Consider the following 22,171-nt stretch of genomic DNA (forward strand, 5'->3'; position numbering starts at 1 on the left):
AATACGAATTTTTAAAACAAAAATAATTAAAATCCATTGCTTCCCGAAAAAAAACTCATTTCTGATTTGAAATTTCCTCGTCTAAATTAAGTAAGATCAAGTTCTTTTATAAATGTAAAAAAAAAAAAATTTCTCCAGTGTAATCAAGAAATATGATTTAACAAATATTTCTTTATAATATAATGCAAGAAAGAGTTAAATTTTGGCAGTTAAATGTCACAACTGCCTCAATTTACCACTGTCCTGCATTACATTAAAGATAATTTATCTAAAATAATTTCTTAGAAGGCAAGTCTTTAAAATTCCTATTATAAGCTATTTAATACAGTATTTAGTTTTGCATTTACATGCAACAAAATCTGCTTATGAATAAATTTCAGAGAACTCATTTTTACTCATTCTAGCTAGATGTGATTTATAACAAAGACATTTTATAAAATATTTCGTTACTTATATTAAAATATTTTTCTACTCCTAAACTCCTTGTTTCACTCCTAAACACCTTTTTTCTCTCCTAAACTCCTTTAAAGAATGTAAAATTTTCAACTAAATTTATTCTTGTATAAAATTAAATTCCGCTAGAGTCACAAACATCTAAATTTTAACTTCTATTAAAATCTAAGACTTAATCAATTTTTACTCCTTTTTTTTGTTTAGGAAAAATAAAACTTTAACAATAAAATACTTATGAAACTTCAAAATAATTGTGTTATACGATACATTCATAACAAAGATTGTCCTTTATATACTTAAAAAGTTAGCAAATATATGATAAAAAGAAAGTTATTTTTTAATATATTCAACCAAGAATTTTTTCACAAAAATCATTGCAAAAAGACTCGAATCATGCGTTTGAATTATTGATATGCTATGAGTGCTATTAAGTGCAAAACCACCATCCTCTCTCTTAGAAGTAGATTAATTTTTTTAATAAAAATATTTAATAGCAATAATTTTGATAACTGTTATTTATGAAATATAATTTCCCCTATTTTTCCTCCACATATATGGAAAACAGCAAGCTTTTTCGTATTTGTTTTTTAATTTAATAATTTCCAGATTTAACTTAAATCCATAAATCAAGAAAGGAGGAATTTACTGCACTAAATTTCATCAAAAATGTGAAGTGAAAGTTAGAAATTTTCACTTCACATTTTTGATGAAATTTAGTGTTTTCTGTAATTCATCTCTTCATGACTTTTTAAGCTTTTTTTACAAACTTTTCCTTTGTATTATTTCCTAAATAAGTAACAACTTGCCACAAGTAATCAAGTTTTGAGATTCTTTATACCTCAAAACTCTTCTCGCATCTGCTTAGAAGTTTAAGATACTTTTTATTCCTTATAAAAAATTTGTATACAATTAATAGCAAGAACAATAAGATGAAAATAATCAACTAGTCAAAATATCAATTTTGTGTATTCTCTCTATATTAAGTACATTGCTTATTTAAAACTTTAAGAAATTGTATGAAACTTAACTATATTTTAAGCTGTTTACTATCAAAGAAATTTTGGAAGAAAAAAATACTTAGCAAATTTTGAAAACTGTGTGTCATTTCATTATTCTGAAATGACATTATGTTATGACATTATAAGCATAATGAATAAACATAATGAATATGCATAAGAGTAAGCATAATGTTATTTCATACATATGACATCATGTAGGAAATGACATTATGCTTTTTCAAATTAAGCTGCATAAATTTAGATTTTTATGTAAAGCTAGTTTCATATCTGAAACGACTTGACATTTAATTTTCAAGTGATTTTCTGTGTATTTCTCTGCTACAAAATAAAAATAACGGAGCCACTTATATGCAATTTTATTTTTAAGCAGTAATTTAATCTCAAAATTATTTTAGAAAAGAAAACTTATTGAAATAAAAAGTTTGAAAGTAATAATTATTTCCTTGGAAAAATGTATAAATGATTATTCCATAAATGCAGAAAGTAATAAATTCAAAAATATCGTGACAAAATTAATTGCAAAACTTGATTTCAGCAGAAGTTACGTTGACTTAAAAATAATTTACTCAAACATTAATCAAAAAAAAAAAGTAATAGTTCTCGTTTTCCTTTAACTTTAAGAAGAAAAAAAACTACAAAATATTTCAGAGACTTGGCATAGTTGATAAGTTTCGAAACTCATTAACATAACAAATTTCATTCCACAAATTAAGAAAAAGCCTATAAATCTGCGACTATCTGAAAAATCAAAATAAAGGAATAATGTATTCCCAATTAACTAAAGAGGTTTACGTAATATTTTCTGGAATAGCTAACTGACCGCTCATTAAGGGTTCGTAAAGCCCAACCTGTTATTTCGATTTTCTTTATTTTTACTTTTTTTCCCCCAATCGCTTCAACATTTTCTTCGTCGTCCTGATGCGACCTTTCCTCGAATAATTACCAAAAAGAAGAAATTTTCTCTCCCGCCTGCTGGCAGGTTGTTTGGACTATCTGACGTCACACATCACCATAGTTACGCAGACGCTTCCCAAACTGCCGGTTTTTTCGAGAGAAACATTCATTTTCAGGTGTCTGTAGCTATCGTCAACAAATGTTCCATACGCAGCCGCCGGTAGCCCAACGCCGGAATCGACGGCTACCTTCCGGCACTATGGTTAGCTACGCGGAAGTAAAGAATTACCTGTCCAAACGTGAAATCCCCCAATTATTCGAAAGCCTGATGGCTGGACTTATGTACCACAGACCAGAAAACCACATAGGATATCTCCAAAGTTGTCTTGACGAAGTGAAAACAAATAGTGAAACCAAAATCCACTGGAGCACATTCGTCAACAAAAAACGAAAGTCCAAAGAAATCTTACCCCCTTTGACCCCTAAGAAGCAAGATTCTTTTAACTCGTCTTGGTCAGACAATTCTAGACAAAGTACACCTTTGCCACCAATTAGTGCAAAAACTGTTCGAACCAGAGGCTCGCCAGATCAACAACAACAGGACTTGAGGAACACATACATATTGTATCATAATCCACCACCTGTACTGGCAAAACCCAAAGTACCGGTGATTTCTGTTTTGGGAGGACTAGGTTCTAAAATTGATGAGTTATGTGAGAAAGCAGTGAGCAGGTTACGTGGGGTGGTGCATATATCCACTTGTTCTATGCTTAAAACTCGTATGACTATTGAAGGATTTTATAGAGTTACTTCCATACCAGCATGTGCTGTTGTGGATTCTGTATTACAGGCTATGTCCATGGTGCAAAGCTCTAATGCCTTAATGGGTAAGTTCAAAAATGTTTAAATTTTATTTCAAATGTACTTATTGGTACATTTTTAATTATAAATTATAATGTGTCATATAGCTCGCAGGTTAACTTCCTTGTTTAATATACTTCATGTGATAGGATTATTTACCATATCATTTTCTTTTCTACCACTTGCGCCATAAACAAAAAATAAACTTTTGAAAGCTTTGAAGTGTGTTGAACCATAAAATTACTCGGACCTTCTGAGCCTTAATATAGTACTGAATTGAACCATACACTGTTAGAAATTTCTATGGAAAAAATGGTTACATAACAATTTATTTAGTTTTTATTTTACCATATTCGCACAAAACAGTCAAATAACCATATATAAGATGGTATTCAAACAGTTAACTGTGAGAAAAATCATTTAATAATTGCTTTTACCTAATGCTATTAAGCAAACAGAATTTCATCGCACCAATTAGACCCACCTAATAAAGCCATTCCGTTAATGCAGTGTTTCCCAAAGTGTGGTACGCGTACCCCCAGGGGTACGGGAACAGTTCAGAGAGGGTACGCGTTCGTATGCGCAATATCTTACAGCAAACGATAATTTCAAAAAATTTTACTTAAAAACAAAGCTAGCCATGAAAATTTGCCATTACGTATTTTTCTATTGGGTATTTTTTCCAAAGTTAACAGTTAATAATTAGTGGTGTCAACAGCCAGTTATGATTTTTAACTTAAGTGCAATTTGTTTATCGTAAAAAATACATTAATTTTTTAATTAGTGGTACACAGCGTTACGAAAAATTTAGAAAGGGTACACAAAAATCATAAGTTTGGGAAACACTGCGTTAATGCATATGGGTACATATTATAGCCGAAAGGGCTAATCTATCAATCCCATGGCCGACAGAGGACTCGAGAGTTCCAGCATGCATGACAATATTTCCTCTCTTCCCTTCAACACATGTAAAATTTCTTGTGTCCCCACTCCCCAATTTGTGACCCTGTATAGTTTTGTATTTATGGCTTTTTAGCCATACTAGTTGTAAGCGGTTTCTAAACCGTAAAGGTGCAGAATGCTCTGTACTGTGAGCTTTACGGTTAGTTGGATGGACAGACTGCTGCCGGTTATTTTACCATAATTTCGGAATGAAAATTCTGACAGTGTATTATCGTATTTCATACAAGATATTATGATACAATTTGAACAAAAATATCGGTAAATTTACCGCCTTATTAAGGCTACAGCCAATTTTCACCGTATTTTGGTTCAAAGTATAGACATTGTAGTTCAACGATGAACTGATTGTTATGTAAGTGTAATATTTTTCTTTAAAATAAATTCCGTTAAAAATAATTCATCAACGCAAAACAAGATTTTTTTGAATTTTAAAGTACACGGTTCCTAATATTTACTATGTTCTAAACATAAAAAAAAGTTCTAAAATGCTGCTCTAAACTATGAAATTTTCCCACGATTTACTTGAACTTGATTCTTGTGAATTTTTTCGAAGATTACAACTTATTTGGCGATAAATTCAGAAACAATTGTGCACAAATATTTGCATTCTGCACTAAGAAAAACAATTATGACCTAAACTATCAGAATATGTTTTCGGCTCTATTTGGACACCGAAAAGTTCAAATTTTTTTTACCGAAGTGCTTTGGTAATGACCTCTTATAAAATCAAAAATAAAATGTAGGTTCATAACATGTGATAAATTTAGGTAAATGTGGTAATATTTGGTAATTTTACCATGATAACTTAGAGCATAGCATAAAATCAAATATGGTTAAATTTTATTTTCAATTTTGTATTTTTTTACTAAATGCGTGGCAACAATTATTACTCTTGGGTAATTAAATAATTAAATTATTACTTTTAGTAATTAAACTAATAAACAAAATACTTTTTCTATTCTTAAACTGCTGCAAGCATCTATTATATATAATTCTCTTACGTGGCTCCCAAATTTTGACTGTATTTCTTTTCCGCCAGTGGCAACGTTTGTTTTGTTTTGAAAACAAAGCATTCTGCCTTTTAATGATGTGTTTCTTATCTAATATATAATTCTTTTACGTGGCTCCCAAATTTTGGCTGAAGTACTTTGTACAACTAAATAAGATTCTTTTCACAACAGTTAAATATTTACTTTCTTTTCTTTTCACAACAGTTAAATATTTACTTTATTTTCTTCATTCATAGAGAAAACAGTCGGCAAAGAATTTTGTTAGGTTAAAAAACATTTCGCTAAAAAAATAACGAATTCTGAGAGAAATAAAAATAAACAACTTAAAAAATAAAAATGCTGTTGCCAGCCATAGAATTTTTTGAAAGTTAACTTAGCAACATAAATCAAAATGACATAGAAGCGCAACTAGATCAAAATTATGATACCTTATGAGACGTAACAAATCCTTCAATTCTAAAAGTGTTGTATCGCCAAATGCCCAAATTAACAATTGTGCTCTTAAAGAAATTCTATAAAAAGTTTTAAATAAACAACCTACTTCTACAACTGCTTCTTGAAGAACTTGGCTCATTGATTAAAAATATTGTTTTAATTTTACAGTACTAACTTAACTTCTACTTTCATTATTGCTATGACCCTCTTTCATTACATTTTACAACTTCATGCTAAATTTGAGGACTTTAAGTTGTTTTGTGGTTGAATACTGACATTTAGAAATGTGTACATAAAAAAATATTTAGAGGTTAAGAGTTGCCTCAGAAAAATTTGAATTGTTGGCATTGAACTTAACAATGGAAACAATCGTTTTTGTGATAAATTGAATTGTATTGTTGACATGAAAACTAAAAATATTGTGTTTCAACTTAACAATATTACCTTAATTTATTAATTGCCTCGGAGAAATTTGAATTGTTAGCAATGACTTAAACAAAAAGTTTTATTTTAACTGACAAATATTATATTATGATTTTAACTTTTTCTATGACTATACTCATTTTCTTACTCTTTTCTTTGTTTTTTATACATTTTATATTTTTGTGATAAAATAAAAAACTTATAGTTGTTCTGCTTCTGAACACTGATGAAAACACAAAATGATATGCTTCTTCAACAATCAAAAATATATACATTTATTTTACAAATTCCATATTATTATTGGTGGCGCCCTTCAGAGAATTAAAAATACAAAATTATCTTTATCAAAGCCGATGCTTTACATCCGGCGTTCAGCGGCAGACTACTATTTCATATTGTTTTAAAACACATGGCTTTAGCCCTCTGGTGGGAAAGACTTTAAAACAAAACTTACAACAGTTACTTTTCTCAACAACTGAAATTTAGAATAGTGTGATTAAGAAAAATATGTGAACTGCTTGCAATTTCAAATTAATATTGAAATGTACAGGTTTAGAATTTTCTACAGTGAAAAGTTTTCGGAACTTCAGTATTCAAAAAAGTATACAAAAACTAGACGTTAAGAACGTATCCAATGAGCGAGCAAAGCGAGCATTGGATTGCGAAGCAATCCGAAATGAACTGCGAAAGCAGTTCCGGGGGTTGGTGAGCGCCAGCGAGCAGGGGGCGAAGCCTCCTAGTTTTATATAATTTACAATTAGTTATTCCGCACTAATCTTAATGCAATGTTTATATTTTGTAAGAAACTTAGGTCATAGAATTTATAATGTTATATTAAAGTGCAAAAATATGTTTAATTTCCTGATGCTGATTTAATAAAGCAAGCTAAAAACATTTTTAAAATTAATAAATAAAAAATAAAAAAGATTATAAAAAGCAAAATCAATAAACAAATAAAAACCTGTACTAAATATCTTACTTACAATTAAAATCTCGCAACCAGTCCATTTCCCTTGAACAGAGTTTAAAAACTTTAATTTATAACGTGTATCATTTTTTTATGTTATTGTATATTCTTATTATGTTTCCCGGTGAATCAATTAAAACTTTTGTAACATTGTAACTTTGTGACTTTTGTAGCATCAATTAAAACAAATTTTATGTGTTGCATTATTTAGCAGCGTAATTTTGTAATTAGTGTTATCCCGGTGAATCAATTAAAACTTTAGTAACATTGCAACTTTGTGACTTTTGTAGCATCAATTAAAACAAATTTTATGTGTTGCATTATTTAGCAGCGTAATTTTGTAATTAGTGTTATCCCGGTGAATCAATTAAAACTTTAGTAACATTGCAACTTTGTGACTTTTGTAGCATCAATTAAAACAAATTTTATGTGTTGCATTATTTAGCAGCGTAATTTTGTAATTAGCGTTATCCCGGTGAATCAATTAAAACTTTTGTAACATTGCAACTTTGTGACTTTTGTAGCATCAATTAAAACAAATTTTATGTGTTGCATTATTTAGCAGCGTAATTTTGTAATTAGTGTTATCCCGGTGAATCAATTAAAACTTTAGTAACATTGCAACTTTGTGACTTTTGTAGCATCAATTAAAACAAATTTTATGTGTTGCATTATTTAGCAGCGTAATTTTGTAATTAGCGTTATCCCGGTGAATCAATTAAAACTTTTGTAACATTGCAACTTTGTGACTTTTGTAGCATCAATTAAAACAAATTTTATGTGTTGCATTATTTAGCAGCGTAATTTTGTAATTAGTGTTATCCCGGTGAATCAATTAAAACTTTAGTAACATTGCAACTTTGTGACTTTTGTAGCATCAATTAAAACAAATTTTATGTGTTGCATTATTTAGCAGCGTAATTTTGTAATTAGCGTTATCCCGGTGAATCAATTAAAACTTTTGTAACATTGCAACTTTGTGACTTTTGTAGCATCAATTAAAACAAATTTTATGTGTTGCATTATTTAGCAGCGTAATTTTGTAATTAGCGTTATCCCGGTGAATCAATTAAAACTTTTGTAACATTGTAACTTTGTGACTTTTGTAGCATCAATTAAAACAAATTTTATGTGTTGCATTATTTAGCAGCGTAATTTTGTAATTAGTGTTATCCCGGTGAATCAATTAAAACTTTAGTAACATTGCAACTTTGTGACTTTTGTAGCATCAATTAAAACAAATTTTATGTGTTGCATTATTTAGCAGCGTAATTTTGTAATTAGCGTTATCCCGGTGAATCAATTAAAACTTTTGTAACATTGCAACTTTGTGACTTTTGTAGCATCAATTAAAACAAATTTTATGTGTTGCATTATTTAGCAGCGTAATTTTGTAATTAGTGTTATCCCGGTGAATCAATTAAAACTTTAGTAACATTGCAACTTTGTGACTTTTGTAGCATCAATTAAAACAAATTTTATGTGTTGCATTATTTAGCAGCGTAATTTTGTAATTAGCGTTATCCCGGTGAATCAATTAAAACTTTTGTAACATTGCAACTTTGTGACTTTTGTAGCATCAATTAAAACAAATTTTATGTGTTGCATTATTTAGCAGCGTAATTTTGTAATTAGTGTTATCCCGGTGAATCAATTAAAACTTTAGTAACATTGCAACTTTGTGACTTTTGTAGCATCAATTAAAACAAATTTTATGTGTTGCATTATTTAGCAGCGTAATTTTGTAATTAGCGTTATCCCGGTGAATCAATTAAAACTTTTGTAACATTGCAACTTTGTGACTTTTGTAGCATCAATTAAAACAAATTTTATGTGTTGCATTATTTAGCAGCGTAATTTTGTAATTAGCGTTAAATCATCTTTTCCTTATTTCATTATTACAAGTTCAAGAAAAAAATTTTAAAAAAAGAACAGATTATTAATTAATAAAAATTTAATAATTTCTTTTCCTTAAACGATTTTGCCAGAAATTTAAAAATTGAAGGTTTTAATCTGAATATAAATTTATCATTGTTATAAGGCTCAAAATTTTTATGTATGATTACTTTATTTCACCTTTACTTTATTTCACATTTACTGCATATCATGAAATGTTATTATTTGTTGCTCGTAAATGTAGAAAAAACTATTTTTCCTATTGTTATATTTTATAATTATCAAAAAAAGTTTGCTGTCACTGTTTTATTACGACTGAGATGATGATGTATTCAGTGTCAATCAGAAAATAGATTAGATGATATCAATATAATACTGCAATTGTATTATTAAGCTGAATATTTAAATGGAATTAAATGATATTTTCTTTTTTTTTTTAGTATTAGACAAATTCAAAGGCAACACTGTAAAAAAGAGTTTTTCAAAATTTTGCAAAAACTTATCAAAATAGTTCCATAACAAATGCAGTTGAATTTAAAATCCACGTACTCATTATTAAGTATAGTGGCTTGCTCAAAATTGAATAGTCTCAAAAATTGCACATTATAGCAAAATTACGCATCCTCAAATGTAACGAAGTTCAAACTTTATTTGCGTTTAACGATCAAATACTCGGAAAGAAAATCTAAATGAGATAAAAGTTTACCGTACTTAACTTCATTCCAAATTTCTTTCATGAAAGAAGAAAATCTTTTGATTAATAATCAACCTTTTCTTACTTCAACGCTATGGTTATTTACAAATGACGAATTCTAAGACCTGTTTCAAGCTTGAGCAAGTCCCTATTCTCAATGATTAGTATATGGGGTTTTCAAATTCGACTGCATTTATTTCGGAGTTATTTTTACATATTTTTGCTCTAGGAGAAAAAAAAACATTTTACAGTGAATAGATGTATAAAATTTTACTTCTCAAAAAAATAAAAATTTGTTTTAAACCCGAAGTTTTTTAAATAAATGTTATTAAATAATCTAATGCTTGATAAATTTTGAAGGACGAAAAAACATGTGTTTAATAAAAGTCATCATCAATACGAAAAAAAATATGATTCTCCAATCAATCATCCTCATTGTGTTTTCAAGAGTAATATCTATGCAAATTTTTTCTGGAAATGACAAAAACTTTAAATATATTAAGACATCAATTTCATCAATTTCTCTAATATTTCGGGCAAACGAAAAATGTTATGAAAGGAAAATTCATCATTTCATTTAAATATTTCATTTAATTCATATATCCTTTTAAATAAAATCTATATTTTATACTAAGACTTGTGTATTTGGTATTTTATCGCTTGATTCTTACACGTCTCAAAAATGTCATGAATATTTTGCCCTTTAATTTTTCTCAATTAGAACTAATGAAATTAGTTATGCATTTTTAAATTAATTAACGTATTAAAAATTTTTAATACGAACAAACTTCTACCTTTACGTTCCTTCGTATTTTAAAATATTTCATAGAATTTAACACAAGTGTTTTCTGAATTTTAAAGAAAAAATATAAAAAAATAAATAAATAAAAAAAACAATGTAAAATTGAGCTCAGTTTTTTGTGCTCCACTTAGAATTTTTTTTTTATTTTCTTTACCCATATCTAAAGGAAGTACCATCATGATGAAAAAAAATTAACAACAGTAATCCGACTTTTATCCCCATTATAGATCATTATTGACACATAAACCAAATTAGAAGCATAATTTATGTAATATTTTCGGGTTCATTAGCTTATTTGTATGTCAGTTCTCATTTTATCATAATTTGCTTGCAAAATTTCTAAATATTCTCTTACTTTGTGTCACCACAATAGCACTTATATTAAATCTATGATAATTAAAAAAGAGTCAACAGTTAGTGAAGCAGTTTTTATTAATTTGCCTATCTTAAGACTCGTAAGAAAATAATATGTTGTTTGGTACAGTTCCTGACCAAAAATTAGACGCAATATAAGATTATATGTAAAACCTTAATTATCAAGTGATACTATACAGCTTCATTGTTTTTACGTCGCTGAAACCGGTTTGCACTAGTTTACGTTCGCGTATTAATTGGTTAAATGTGACGATATATAATATAAATTCGATGATTGGATAAAATATACGATACTAGTGGACTGCGCCCCCTGCTCGCTAACGCTCGCCAACCCCCGAAAATTGCTACGCAATCTTATATGGTTTGCTTCGAAAACCAAGCTCGCTTCGCTCGCTACTAACTTAGGTACATTGCAAATGCACAAAATTCTAAGAATTCAAAACAATCATTCAAATCCATATAAAAACTTTTTTTTTAAAAAAATTACATCTTTTTAGTAAATACTAAGTCATTAAAATAAATTTGAATTCAAACAAATGACATGTAATTCGTTAAACCTATTAGAAATGTGCTATAGTATAATTCGTGGTATAAATCAAAAATCGTCAAATAAATTCGTAATATATAAATTCGTGAAAAAAAGCGCTTTCGACAAAATACTAAAATAGAGATCTATCGACAAAGACTACTCACTTTTGCCTAGCTTAATAGTATGAGATTGCCGCAGCTGATGCTCTCTGGTTATTTCAGTTTCCGTTTTTAAAAGCGCTATATGTTGAGCTACCTCAGCTAGATTTGGCATGTGACATTTTTGCGACAATCATTGGTCGATTCGCCGTGTAAGAGAAATAGTAACGTAAACAAAACAAAGCAAACTTTGCCACCGGCGGAAAAGAAATACAGCCAAAATTTCGGAGCCACGTAGGAGAATTATCTATATTAGATATTATATATCAAGAGAAATTATATAGAATATTTATTATATCAGGTATTATAATAGTATATTATAATAATTATACCAAATTATTATACACACTTTAGTTTTTTAATAATTACATGTTTAGCACAAGCTTATGTGCAATACTTTTATATTTAAACATACATGTAATGGGTTTCTATTTAGGAGATTTTTTATATACTTCGTATTTGTATTTATTTTTAACGTATTGCATTACAATGTTAAACAATTGATACACAAAGGAAAACAAGTGCGATATTCTCATAAAGCCAGAAGCACGGTAAAATTAACAATATTCTGATAGTTTTGACTATACTTTTTTTCTTAATATGCCTTGTCGTATGAAAGTATTGAAACACCAGTTTACGGCAATTTGTTTGTTATTGTTTTTTTAAATATTAAATTGAACAGTTGAAATTGATGATCGAAGTTATTTTTATGTTCGTAGATGCGCATGTCCTAATTTTAGATAATCAACCATACTAACTATATTATTTTCACACAGATTAACAACCAGCATTGATATACTTATCAAAATTCACTGCAAAATCACTGCAAATTTATTAGTGATAATTTTAGAAACTTTTCGAAAATTTTAAGCTTGGATTGAATATAATCTAAGAAATGATGCGCAAAATACCATACGAAACCCATATATATTTGTTAAATATGTAGGAAGTTCCATAATATATAACCCTGTAATTACATTTTTTACAATCTTTGCTAAAAATGAAACTGAAAGAAATGTAACAGTTTAGGGCAGAGGTCGCCAAAGTGGTCTATATAGACCCCCAGGGGTCTATTTAACAAAAGCGGGGGTCGATCTAAGACAGGGGGGCGAATGGGGGTCGATCCGAATCGGAAGGGTCGATTGTGGGAACAACAGTTCTCAATACGCAAATCACACATACCTAATTAAGTATGCAAAATTTGAGAATTTTTTTTATAATTGACTCAATATCAGCTTCTTTATAAAACATGAATTAATAAAAGTATATTTACCGGGGTGAAACAAGTATTTACGTACCACCGCGCAGTGGCACGAACTCAGCGCAGTTTATATGTGCACTTGTCATATGCATATGTGCACTTGTCCAAATGTCACGTGTGACGAGCATTGACGTTACAAATGCAAATATCATACGCAGTTTCAGCTATCTTTGCAAACTGTGTTGAATATTTGCAGTGTCATTATTAAAACTTTTATAGTTTTGGATAATTAGTTATTGTTTCGATAAAACCATTCGTTTAGTTTAGATATCAATTTTAATTATCAATGCACAAAAAAGAAGGTAAGCATTAATAATATGGATTAGTACTGTCCACGACAAAACTATAGAACACTTTGTATTTTTCACGAAGATTACAAAATTGACCAATTTTGAACCCAATATAGCGAACCTTGCAAAAAAGCACCAGGCACACCCTTCTCATTGATCAAGAAGCAGTAAATCTTCAGTTTCTTTACTTAGTATATCTACTTATGCATAATTACTTATTATTTAATAATAAGGTATTTGAATTTCAATGTTAATATATTTTTCATAAAACTATTGTTACACAATGTACTATTACTTTAATAAATGTTTAAAATCATAAAATAAATGTACAAACACAGCAGAGCTCATTCTAGGCAGGGTAAACAGGGCGCAGCACCCTGCTGCCCTTTTAGTCAAAAGAATTCACCTTGTTGCCCCTGAAGTAAATTAGTGCCCTGATGTAATAGACTCCATACCCTTTTTGCCCTTTCTTTCCTCAACCCTTCTTTACTTTTTCCCCAAACTCTACAATGGATTTCATGAACTGTTATTTTTAACTCTAGTTTGCCATTGCTGTCAATACATAGTTTAATATGGGAAAGGAAAAATAGCCATTACAACCCATTGTTGCACTTGTCTTTGAAAGTTTGCAGTTACTTCCACTATCATTAAATCATAATTATTATTAATCATTTTAATTATTTAATCATAACTACAGACACTTAAAAGCATACATTTATCATTTTATTAATATATGCAAGCATTTTAAATAAATTACTAAGCTAATTAGCTCATTAACTCGATATATATGTTAATTTATCAATGAAAATAAGTAATTAATGATTGCTTTGCTACTTTCAGTTAAGTAAAAAAAAAATTCTTTTACTAATTGACAATGTTTTTTAATAGAACGTGTAAAGAATCCGTGTAGAATGTGAAATTATTGCCTTTTTAGAATAATAATGCCCTTTTTTAAACTTTTGCACCCTGCCCTTTTTTCTGCCTAGAATGAGCTCTGAACACAGTATCTAATAGAGTTTTATTTTAATTAACAGAAAATTACTTTTATGGGGGTCGATGGAGATTTCGAAAAATTATGTAGGGGTCGACCATCAAAAAAGTTTGGCGACCCCTGGTTTAGGGGTTGCAAACTAATTCTTAAGAGAGAAAAAAACACTCCCGAAACCTGCGAAATCACATGTAAAATAGATGATATGAAAACCAATTTGATAATACTAAAAACATTTATATAAAGGATGATCAATGCTGTGCAACCTGTGTTTATTTTATTTTACTTTATAACCATCGTTGAACAGCCGACCCAATTTTTGAATGTACTACTAGTAATGTTCAACTAAGTAGCCTTGTAATTTTGAGTCCAATCCAGAAGACAAGGGAACTCCTGGATTGGGAGAAATTTGCCTTCGTGGAGGACTTTTTGATGGAACTGACCAGCATTTGTGTTACATGGACAGAAAAAATACGAAAACCTCCCATGGTTAGCCTGACGGCAAGAGGACTGTAACCCATTATCCGTCCACCACTGAGGATATTTTACGTCAGTACTGTGATCGGTGCAAGTCGGATGCAGAATTCGTATCTACCAGCCATCGCTGGGATTCGAACCCGGTTCACCTCATTGGAAGGCAAAAGCTCTATCCCCTGAGCCATCACCTCTCAACCTGTTTTTATTGTAATAATGCCGTTTTCATCATGCAAATACTCAAAAATCGGAATATTCCTTTCCTAAAATTTCACCGTTATCATTATTCACATATGCAGAAAAGTATAAATGTTTAAAGAATAAAGTTTAATTTTTTATTCCTTTCTTTCGACAGACAGTAAAGATAAAATGTTTCGAAAGTAAATTAATTATATGCTATATTAGCTTTTCCTACCGTTTAACTGTTATAATACAGCTAAAGTAATGGAAAGTCAGATCACAAACAGCAGAAAACAGCCATAGTTTGTTGCCATGGACACCGTTATAGTTGCACCAAATACTATACAATAGAATATTTTTAAGTCTATATTCCTGAATTTAATGCGCAAGAAGTTCTATAATATTGAAAAAAGCACGTGGTTTGAAAAAAGTAATTTAGGAAACTGTCCAAGAAAATCAACTTTACCCTTTAGAAATTGAAAAACCTTAGAAAAGTCATTTTAATTTTCTCAATATGAATTATTTTACTTTACCTTAGTACTTAAAAAATGTTCTTAAAAGTAACACATATTATTTTAAATAATAGTGTAAAATAATATGAAATATTATCCTATGATGAAGTTAATTTATGATGCAACTAGTGTAAATGCATGGTTATGTACTGTTGATAATTTAGTTAAATGCTATCAATTATAATTTGTTTATAATAATTAGTTTAGTTTAATTAAATTAGTAAGGAATGGAATATTTATACATATATATATATGATCAGTATATTAATATCTATAATATCTATATCTATATACTAATATCAATATACGTATAATAAAAAAAGGATGTGTTTTTGTTTACCGGATTGCACTAAAATACAAAATTCAACATGAAGCTGTGTGTTTGAATAAAATTTTAAGCAAATTACGAACGCTGATTTACGAATTTTAAATATATTTGTAAGATCAGAGACACTTAAAAAATTAAATTTTCTCATTGGTATAGAGGAAGCTATTGTTTTAAATGTTATACCTGTAAGTGACGTAGCCTGGTTATCCCGATCCTGATTGGATGTTGAAACGTGTCATTTGTTTGCGTTATCAGCTGTCCTTTCCGTTATATTTCAAGTAAGCCTAGCCCGTCCAGTATCAATTCTCTTATGTGACACATTCTACCTTCTTTCACAAATATTTCTACCAATCTTTCACTATATAATTCTTATTTAACGCAAAGACAGGCACGATGTCATATAGAACATAAGCAAACAACACAAGATATACAAAGCAAAAATACATCACGGTTACAATAAAATGCATAAACAAATATTAAATCTAAGTTAAGTAAAATATCATACGTAGAAGGGAGATAATTATATTTTAACAAATATGATTTGCGATACGGAGATGTATTTAATTAACGTTAATTAATTAACTTATGTGGAGAGACATAGCTCGACATTAACACACCTTGTTTATAAACAATCATCTGGCGCTTAGGTCATAGGTCATTTGTCTTTGTATCAGTAATCGTCTTCTCGAGTATAACAAATACCCAATTAAACTATAAGCAATTCAGTTCTTTCAAATATTTTGATGATAACATCAGTTATAATTGCTAACTTATAGCTTTAATCTAAAAATTGTTTACTGAGCGTTCTGTAATACTTAATTATTTTTCATTCGCTATGCCAGGTTATCTAGATGATCATTTGTGAATTTTTCCTCATTGAATTATGAGAGCATAAGCGGACTACCATAATCCACCGTCAAATTAATATTCCTAAAGATATCTCAACTCACGTGATTGTAGCTCATTTTCAACCATTCATTCTAAAACGAAAACTTGAGCAGCGATGGCTCAGGGGATAGAGCGTTCGCCTTCCTATGAAGCGAACCGGGTTCGAATCCCAGTTGATACGAATTCTGCATCCGACTTGCACCGACCACAGTGCTGATGTGAGATATCCTAAGTGGTAGACGGATCATGGGTTAGAGTCCCCTTGCCGTCAGGCTAACCGTGGGAGGTTCTCTGGGTCTTCCTCTCCATGTAACGCAAATGTGGGCTAGCTCCATCAAAAAAGTCCTCTACGAAAGCAAATTTCTCCCAATACTCGATCCAGGAGTTCCCTTGTCTTCTGGATTGGGTTCAAAATTACAAGGCTACGGAGTTAAACATTAGTAGTCGTAAACCCATAAAATTGGGACGGCTGTTCAACGACGGTTATAAAATAAAATAAAAAATAAAACGACAACTTTTTTTAAACAATTCGCTAGTTACTGACAGCAAATGATTTGCCAGTTAAGGTCAATTGTAACTGGAGAATCGTTTGCTGTCGTCAGCCTGGCATTGATATTTGTAATAGAAATTAGCTGATTTGAAATCAAACTTTTGTTGTGAATGAATAATAATTTGTACATTGTTTCCTGTAGAAACGTTGTACGAATACCTGTAAGAATGTACCATTACCATTAATACCATTTGTATACCTGTAAGAACGTTGTTTTTTTTTCTACAGAACTTATGGTGATGTTTCAATAGAAATTCGAACATAAAAATATCCCTTTTCAAATTTAAAGTATCATAAGGAATTTGAAGGATAAAGAAATATAAAAGCTTATAGTTTATACATTTGCATTATATTATTTCAATTTTAGAATAGTTTCATCTTAAATATTATTTCTAACATCCTCTTTTTAATAGGATTACTTTAAATGTGTTGTCTGTCAAAGTGGTTGTGATGAAAAAACAGACCTACAAGTGTTCATACAAATACAAATTTATATATATGTTACTACGAATTTGAGTAATCGGTTATTATTAATACTAACTGGTCAATATTAATAATAACCAAATAAGCCGGTATAAGTGAATAAGTTAAGCGCATTTATCACATTATTATTATTAATAATAACCAACGAAGTTTGGATAATGTCATTCTTTCGTATTTTTAATTCGGATATTTCCGTATCGTGATCTTCCTCGCCAATTGCAATCGCCAAGGCACCAAATTGATTTTAAACTGGAAAATTTTTAAAAAAAATAAATGAAAATAAATAAATAAAAATAAATAAAAAAAACATATAAATGTTTGCTCGTGGGTGCCTACGAGTTATACCCTTCGAGTTGGTTCCTTTCTATGATGTTTTGTTTTAGTTTCTCACGGGCAGCAGCCCAAAAATTACCAAGACTTAGCGATTATTCTGCCACAGATCACGATATAGAAATCTCCCCCTTTTTTATTTCTCACTAAGACCAAAAGAACCGGTTATTATTATTAGTGACTGGTAAGCATTAATAATAACCGGATTTATTACTTTGACCATGACATAAATCTTTAGTTCACCTTTGTTTTGGGGCGTTAATTAGTAAATTAAGGTGGTCAAACGGATTTCATTATTAGTGGACAAATCAACTATACTTATTATCTTGCATTAATTTTAAAATGAATAAACCTTACTTCTATTCACGCGCACTGAGAAAAAAATATGGTCAAAACTAGCAATCATGATAAAATTTATCGTATTCCTGAATCTATAGGAATACCCGAAATCTCGTAAATTTTTAACCGAAGTTCTTCCGAAATGATTTTGAAAAAATCAACAAGAAAATATGATTTTATAAAATGTAATACAATTTGGTAAATGTGGTAAAATTTAGTAATTTTATCATGATACCTGAGAGGCATTTTTTTGTGGCCCGCGAACTAAAATATATTAGTTGTCATTTTTTTGCGGACAATTTTCGTAAAAAATCTATATGGATTTAAAATACTTTTCTCATTAATAAAAACCTAATTTCTTCGTTTCTGTGAAGTTTAACATACCAACAGTGCAAAGAAATTTATTTCTTAGGTTTTGCACCCAAGAAAATATTTATTCAAATACAAAAATAATCGAGTATGTTGCTCTATTTTATTTCATTTTTTTGTATTTTGTGAATATAATTTAGCATTTGCATATCAGAAATTTTCTCGAAGAAATTCTCCGAAAAACTTTTTGAAACCACTCATTTTGGCCGAAAATATTTGCACACACATTTATAAATTTTAAATTTGAGATGTAAATATCTATTCTCTGGTGGTTGCAGCAGGCAAACCTCAATTTTCTCATTGAATATTTTGTGCGCTACTATGTAAGTTTTAATACCAACCTTTTTAAAGTTGTATATCTTAACAATTAGATATCTGTTGTACATTATTTGCTTAATACATAAGTGCACTTTAAAGTTATTGTAACCCGAATTTTTATTATTTATGTAATATTTTTAAAAATGTTATTAATAACAATTAAATATTTTCAAAAATCTACTTCTTATTCTAATTTGTAATTCAATACTTTTGTTTTGTACAACTTGGTAAAAATCTGACTGTAATATTTAATGTTCCTTCAAACATAAAAGAATCCTACATAAAATTTTGATAAAGTTGCGGCCTGCCATTAATTTCTACCTTACAGCATGGCATAAAAACCATTTATTCTGTTCAATTTTCCTTTTAGATTTATTCCAAACTAAAATTGGGGTAATACGAACTATGATTTTTAAAACCTGAATTTCTGTTAAAACGTTACCAGATGAAAGGAAAAATTACAAAATGAAAGGTTTAAATAGCGTATATTTTGGCTTTTATTACTAGAGTTTTGTTTTTCTTTAGCAGCAATGTCATTTCCTTACAATCTGGTAATTTTGTCTAACATTTCTTCTCCGCGTATGATTATGTTCTTTTAAGTTTAACTTTTGTTTTCTTAAATCTTCAGTTCATGCTCATTAATTAATTTTTTTTAAATTCCGAGCAATTCAACAAAATTCAAAATAAATTGCAAAATTAAAATGGATATAACAATTACATAACAAATAACAAAATTTATCGTACCAATTAACTTAATTAAAACTTAAGAGGATAAATTTATTTTTATTAACCAAAACTGTAACTTATCTTCCAAAACTGTAAAGGGGCTTAATCTCTTTGAACTTGGACTATTTTTGAATTCGATATTTAAATTGAAATGTGTTTAAAAAAATCCTAATTATTTATTAATTGTTATGCTAAAGTATAGGATAAGAGTTTGTGCATGTTTTTCGAAATATTATATAAATGTGATTTCCACCTATTACGGTGCTTCTGTACAATTTAATTTGTTTTTATTCAGTTAATATATACTTAATAAAATATAATATTCTAGTTCTAATTTTAATAATTCTGGTAACTTTATCGTACTGTATGGTAATGTCATTTCTGGTACATAAATTATAACACTGGTTATTTAAACCAAAATATACAGTATATAATCCATTTATTTACTTATCTTTCCCCGTCATATGATAATGGTTTACGGAAAATTCTGATTTTCAAAATTATAGTTCTTATTACTACACTTTTAGTAAAAATTACAAAACTGAAAAGTGCATTTACCCGAATAAATGGCTTTTATGTCATGCTCTAAGGTAATATGATAAAATTACCATATTTTACCACATTTACAAAAGTTTATTACATATTATAAAATCATATTTCATTGTTAATTTTACCACAACCATTTTCGGAGCGCAACGGCAAAAATTACCGAGCTTTTGGTGTTCCCATAGAGCCCATAGTAAATTTTACTATATCCTGGTAGTTTTGACCATACTTTTTTTCTAAGTGCAAAAATTCAAATTTATTTAGAGGTATTCAAATTCAAGGTGGTAATAATTTTACAGTGTCTCTGTTGCTATGATTCACTAAATAAATACAACTAAATTCAACTGAAAAATTATTTCCCAGTTTTTCTGGGTAGAATATTGATCTAGTTTAAAATAAGAAACTCTCAGAGCTGCAGCTATTGTACGAAATAAGCAGTTCGTGGAATTGGCTCTTGTTGAATTTGTTTCGCTCAGCCACACCCTAAAATTAAAGAGACAGGTAGTTCTACGCATTCATTAGTCATCATAACTCGGGGAATGACTAATTGGCTTATTGCAATGCCAGTCTACTACTAAACATTTATGAAAACCAGCGTAAATATTAGTAGACTTTTGATGAGTCTGCAAACGTACTTCATTACTGTAAACTACTTATAATCTAAAAAAATTTGAGTAAGCTTAGGCAATAACTTGTCATAAAAACTTGAATATTTATATAACTGCAAGATATGACTTTTGACATTTAGCTGCGCATGCTAAACTTCTTGCTATCATGCCAAAGTAATTATTGGTACAGATAAAAGTTAACTGCGTCGGGGAAAAAGAGCAAATCAGTTTAAAATACCACATAGATATCGAATTAAAATATAGTTGAGGTTAATTCATGCTACAAGTGAACTCATAATATGAAATATGATTAAAAAGTCAAGCAATTAATGAACTCAATTAATGGATTATTCTAAATAAAATAGTAAAATCTAAATATTCTTGATTAAATAATAAAATCTAAATATTCTAAATAAAATATCAATATACTAAATACACTAAAAAAAACAATTCGAATTTTAAAATAAAAAAAGCTATTAAAAGTATTGAATGAGTTTTTAAAATGAAAATAATTATTTAAGGAAAATAGGTAAACAGCTCAGAAAGTGACTCAACATTATTGATGTAATTTAATGATTAATTACGTTTGCGCAAAGCAAAAAGAGATTTTCATCTATTTCAATTACAAATTTCTTGAAAAATCGAAGGAAACAGTTTAAAAATAACTCCATGCCTTATTTAAAAGTAAAACAACTGTCAACAGGGAATCTTAAAATCATTTACCTCACATGCCATTCCGTAGGGCAAACTTTACCGTCAGAAAAAAACTGACAAGCAAATGAACATTTAGGGTAAATTAGCTGTCAGGCAAACGGAGTCGGGCAACCCGACACTCGATTGAAAAACATTGATGCTTGTATTAAGAAATGCTGTTGTAAAAAGGTTAAGAATCTTAGCTACAAGCATAATGTAGTACATTCTTCTTCTTTTTGGGAACTACAACCTATGACAGGCCAAGGCCGTCCCAATAAGTTTTTGCCATCTTGATCTGTTCTGACCTATCATCTTTAGGTCCCTCTCAACTGCGTCCAGTCACCTAGTCGGTGGACAACCCCTTTTTCTTGTACTTTCTGATTTAAAAAAAAAGTTACTTATTTGCGGGGTCTTCAGATCTATAAAGGTGTCCCAGCCATCGAATGCGATTGGCCTTAATAACATGAACTATGTCTGGTTGTTTATACTTTTTATATAACTCATGATTGTAAAGGGTGCGCCGTTTGTTATTCTCATAGACTGCACCAAAAATTCTTCCAAGTATCCCTCTCTCAAAAATCAGCAATTTGTTCTCCTCTTTTCTATTAAGAGTTCATAGGCCGGGATAGCCTGGTCGGTAGAGCGCTGGGCCCATATCCAAGAGGTCGTGGGTTCGATCCTCGCCGGCCAAAGACTCCCCGTGTAGTAAATGGTGACTGATGCACGTTAAATCTGTCGAGTCTCAAAGTCCTCCATGTTCCCATAACAAATCAATACCTCTGGGGGTACTGATCCAGGAGCTTCCTTGT

General features: G+C 29.6%; 1 protein-coding gene across 1 annotated transcript in view; it reads left to right on the forward strand.

Moving 5' to 3' along the window:
* Positions 1 to 2,501: 2,501 nt before the first annotated feature.
* LOC107449198 (uncharacterized) overlaps positions 2,502 to 22,171 on the forward strand; it is a 39,465-nt gene continuing 19,795 nt past the window's right edge. The window contains exon 1 of the mRNA XM_016064671.4: positions 2,502 to 3,253. Coding sequence (XP_015920157.1) covers positions 2,566 to 3,253 — 688 coding nt within the window. The 5' untranslated portion in view covers positions 2,502 to 2,565. The remainder of the gene's footprint in view (positions 3,254 to 22,171) is intronic.

This window comes from Parasteatoda tepidariorum, chromosome 4 (assembly GCF_982258835.1).
Source record: "Parasteatoda tepidariorum strain Cologne lab strain chromosome 4, Ptep-v5.0, whole genome shotgun sequence".
Lineage (NCBI taxonomy): Eukaryota > Metazoa > Arthropoda > Arachnida > Araneae > Theridiidae > Parasteatoda > Parasteatoda tepidariorum.